General features: G+C 39.1%; 1 protein-coding gene and 1 non-coding gene across 2 annotated transcripts; one reads left to right on the top strand and one right to left on the bottom strand.

Moving 5' to 3' along the window:
- Positions 1–858: 858 nt before the first annotated feature.
- On the top strand, positions 859–3,029 carry LOC145112728 (uncharacterized). Its single transcript, XM_079048864.1, has 4 exons — positions 859–1,170; positions 1,281–1,706; positions 1,788–2,733; positions 2,833–3,029. Exons 1-4 carry the CDS (start codon positions 859–861, stop codon positions 3,027–3,029), a joined length of 1,881 nt encoding a protein of 626 aa, XP_078904990.1.
- On the bottom strand, positions 1,242–1,348 carry LOC145151721 (small nucleolar RNA R71). Its single transcript, XR_013732280.1, has one exon. It is a non-coding gene; the product is annotated as a small nucleolar RNA R71 (small nucleolar RNA).
- Positions 3,030–3,738: the final 709 nt, after the last annotated feature.

Below are 3,738 nucleotides of genomic sequence, written 5' to 3'. Positions count from 1 at the left end.
CGAAGTGGATTCGAACTAGATAAGAGTATCTTTTAATTATTGATTGAATTTGAGTTAAGTTAGTCTGATCTTACAAAATCAGATAAAAACCCTTTTAGCTTATTAATAATTAGATTAATTTAGTAGTAAATAGATTAATTAATAACACCGTTCCCTGTGATCGACACCCGACTTACCTAAGCTATACTGTAATCTGACTCGATACACTACCTATAAGTGCATAGTTAGTCTAAGTTTGTTAGGTTATAAATATTAAAATTAGTGGGTACTTCCGTGCACATCAAGTTTTTGGCGCAGTTGCCGGGGAACGGCTTAGTTTATTATTTATTTATTTGCTTTAAGTTAACCGATCCTTTTTGTGGGATAAAACCCGCAAAAAGTTAATTTTCCAGCAAGGTTTGATTTTTTTCCTTCTGTTACAGGACTCATGATGTGAGCATATAGTCTCACGACGTGAGAACTATGATTTTTAGTTTTCTTTAGTTTTTAGTTTATTTTTCTATTTTAGTTCAATTTTACGTTTTTATTTTGTTTAGTTTGCAGGAGTTCATGACCAGAGGCTCTAACACACCTTTGGTGCCACCACTTGAAGATCCAGAGTCAGCCCTTCACAAAAATAAGAATAAGAACGCGAAGGAAGATCAAACGCCAAAGAAGACACCCTTGCAAGAACTAAAATCAACCTTTTCAAGGAAGTCGGGGAAGAAGACTAAGACAGTGGAATCGAGTTCAGCCTCAAGGGATAAGGGCAAAGTTGAAGAACTTGGTCCAATTCCTATTCCACACGAATCAGAATACGAATCCGACACAGAATTTGGACTTTATACGAGTGAACCCGAGAACGAGCCGGAGAACGAAATGGCGAACATTGATGAGATGGCCATGGGGGACTACAAGAAGCGCATTCGAGATGATGTGGGGCCGGGTTTAGTACATCCTACGATTCCTGCCAATGCCACATTCGAGTTGAAGGGACATATCCTTACTGCACTTAAGGATATCCCATTTTACGGGAAGGATCACGAAGATGCTTTCAAACACTTAGACGAGGTGAACGATATTGCGGATTATTTTAATACTCCCAATATCCCAAGGGAGACAGCTTTGCTAAGGATGCTACCAGTCACTTTCAAGGGAGCAGCAAAAGACTGGTTAAGGCACTCCCACCTGGTACAATCACCACATGGGCCCAGTTGCGTGAGAGATTTCTAGATCAGTTTTGTCCACCCTCCAAAATCTCTAAACTCAAGAAGGCAATTGCCAACTTTGAGTAAAATCAGGGGGAGTCATTATACGAGGCCTGGGAACGCTACAAGGGATTGTTAAGGAATTGTCCTCAACATGACCTCAATATTCAGCAAGAGATGTCAATATTTTATTATGGGGTGAATGTCATGACTAGACAACTCCTTGATTCGCAAGGACCACTAACGAAGAAGAACCCAAATCAGGCCAAGGAGCTGGTTGAAGAATTTTCAAAGCACTCTCGTGAGTATCACAACCCAGGATGCGATGGCATAAAGGGCAGTGGAGATGCACAAACTGAAGAGATGGCTGCTGTGATGGCAATGCTTAACACTATGGATAGGAGATTGACCCAAATGGACCAATCAATTCACGCAATTCGAGTTGGTTGCGAGAGTTGTAGTGGCCCACATTTGACAAAAGATTGCACTTTGGATGAATATGGAAACAAGAAAGCTCAAGTATGCTACTCAAGTGGGGACAAGTATGATGAAGATTGGAGAAAACCAAAGAGGGAGTGGCTGCCTTACGAAAAATACAAGAAGCAAAAAGAAGAGAAATTTAGGCAAACTGGCCGGGGCTTCTACCAAAGAGAGCAACCACTAGCTGAGAGGAAATCAGAATTAGAGACCATGTTGATGAAATTCATGGAAGCTTCAGAAAAAAGACATGATGCTACTGACGCTGAAATGGAAGAACAAAGAAATATAATGAAGAATCATCATGCCATGATGATAGATCAACAAGCATTAATAAAGAATCAGCGAGCCTCCATCAATAACCTTGAAGTACAACTTGGTCAACTTACCACTTTGGTTAATGAGAAGATGTTCCCGAAAAATCCTGAAAACAAAACCCAATCTCACGTAATGGCTATAGATATTGAAGAAGAGGCGATTTCTAAGTTCCTAGAAGCCTTAGAAGTGGAGCCACAACAGCCCAATCCAAAGCCAAAGAAGCCAAAGCTCGAAATTGAAGAATCTACTGGAACACCCAGTTCACGTCGTGAGCCCGCTAAGCTCACGTCATGGGCTCATTCTGAACAGAAGAAATCTGTATCTGTTCCAACTTATGAATCACCTTTGCCATTCCCGTCTAGAGCTAATCTCAGTCCACTAGAGAGAGAACATCTGGAGTTTATCAAGCAATTAAAGGGTATTCCTATTAATACTCCTTTCATTGATTCACTTGCAAAAGTTCCAGAATATGCTAAGTTCTTACAAGACTTGTTAGACACTCGTCAGCAATTAAAGGAGAATTCTAAGGTGATTCTAAGTGAGCAAAGCTCAAAAGCTGTGTTGGGAGAAGTACCTAAGAAGATGGAGGATCCTGGACGACTCACTCTCCCATGTGAGTTTGGGAATAATATAAAGATTTATGCTTTAGCCGATTCAGGGGCTAGCATAAATTTGATGCCTTACTCGTTTTACCAAAAATTAAATATTCAGAAGTTGAAGGCTACAAAGATGACTATTCACATGGCGAACCGTTCAGTAACGCAACCCCGGGGCATTGTGGAAGATATTTTAGTAAAAATTAGGAAATTCGTTTTTCCAATAGACTTTGTGGTATTGGATATGAAAGAAGATCCCAATGTACCGATTATTCTTAGTCGGCCCCTACTAAACACTGCTGGAGCTCTTGTTGATATTCGGGAATCTAAGCTCACATTGAGGGTTGGTGATGAAAAGGAAATTTTTGGGATAGAAGATGGCTTTCAAGGGAATCATGCTCAAGAAGAGGTCTTCAACATTGATGAAGAAAATGAACTTGAAGAATTATAGAAGCTCATGGAAGAAGAAATCAAAACAATTCAACAACTTAAAAGAACAAAACCAAGAGCATTTGTTCCATTTTTAGTTGAAATCATTGCCTACATAAATCCAACTTCTTGGGTAAGCAAGGAAGATGATGAGATGACGAGTGATGTGTTGGATAAGGTGTCTAAGTCCATAACTTATTTGGTATATACTTGACCCGACCCGACATGGTCCATTTGGGTTGCACTTCACCCGAACTATTTATATGGATAACATTATGAGAAGAGTATATTTGCGGTCTACTAATATATTATAAGTTATAATATATTAATATGAAATTGTATTATTTAATTAGTATTGATCTTAAATTAATTATGAATTAATTTAGTGATCATAAGGTGACTAATTAAATAATGGGCTATTGTACTTATATAGTGTGGGCTAACACTCATAAGGAAATGGGCTAAGCTTGAATGGGAGTCCATGGATGATCCATGGAGCTTTTAAACCATGGATCCTTGGAATAGGAAAAGACATGGGTTATTAGGGTTTGCATGGTTCATAACCCTAATCATCTACACTATATAAAGAGGCTTATGGTGCTTGAGAAGACACTATGTGTGTGTGCATAAGGTGTGGCCGATTTCTAGAGTATTAGAGTGCTCTCTCATAAGTTTTCCAAGTTTGTGGTGATTTGTGATTTCCATTTGAGGCATTCACATTATTGGTGCTT

The sequence above is a fragment of the Lactuca virosa genome, chromosome 1, assembly GCF_052849685.1.
Source record: "Lactuca virosa cultivar CGN04683 chromosome 1, Lactuca_virosa_CGN04683_v6, whole genome shotgun sequence".
In the NCBI taxonomy this organism is placed as follows: Eukaryota; Viridiplantae; Streptophyta; class Magnoliopsida; order Asterales; family Asteraceae; genus Lactuca; species Lactuca virosa.
This window is presented reverse-complemented; position numbering and strand designations above follow the sequence as displayed.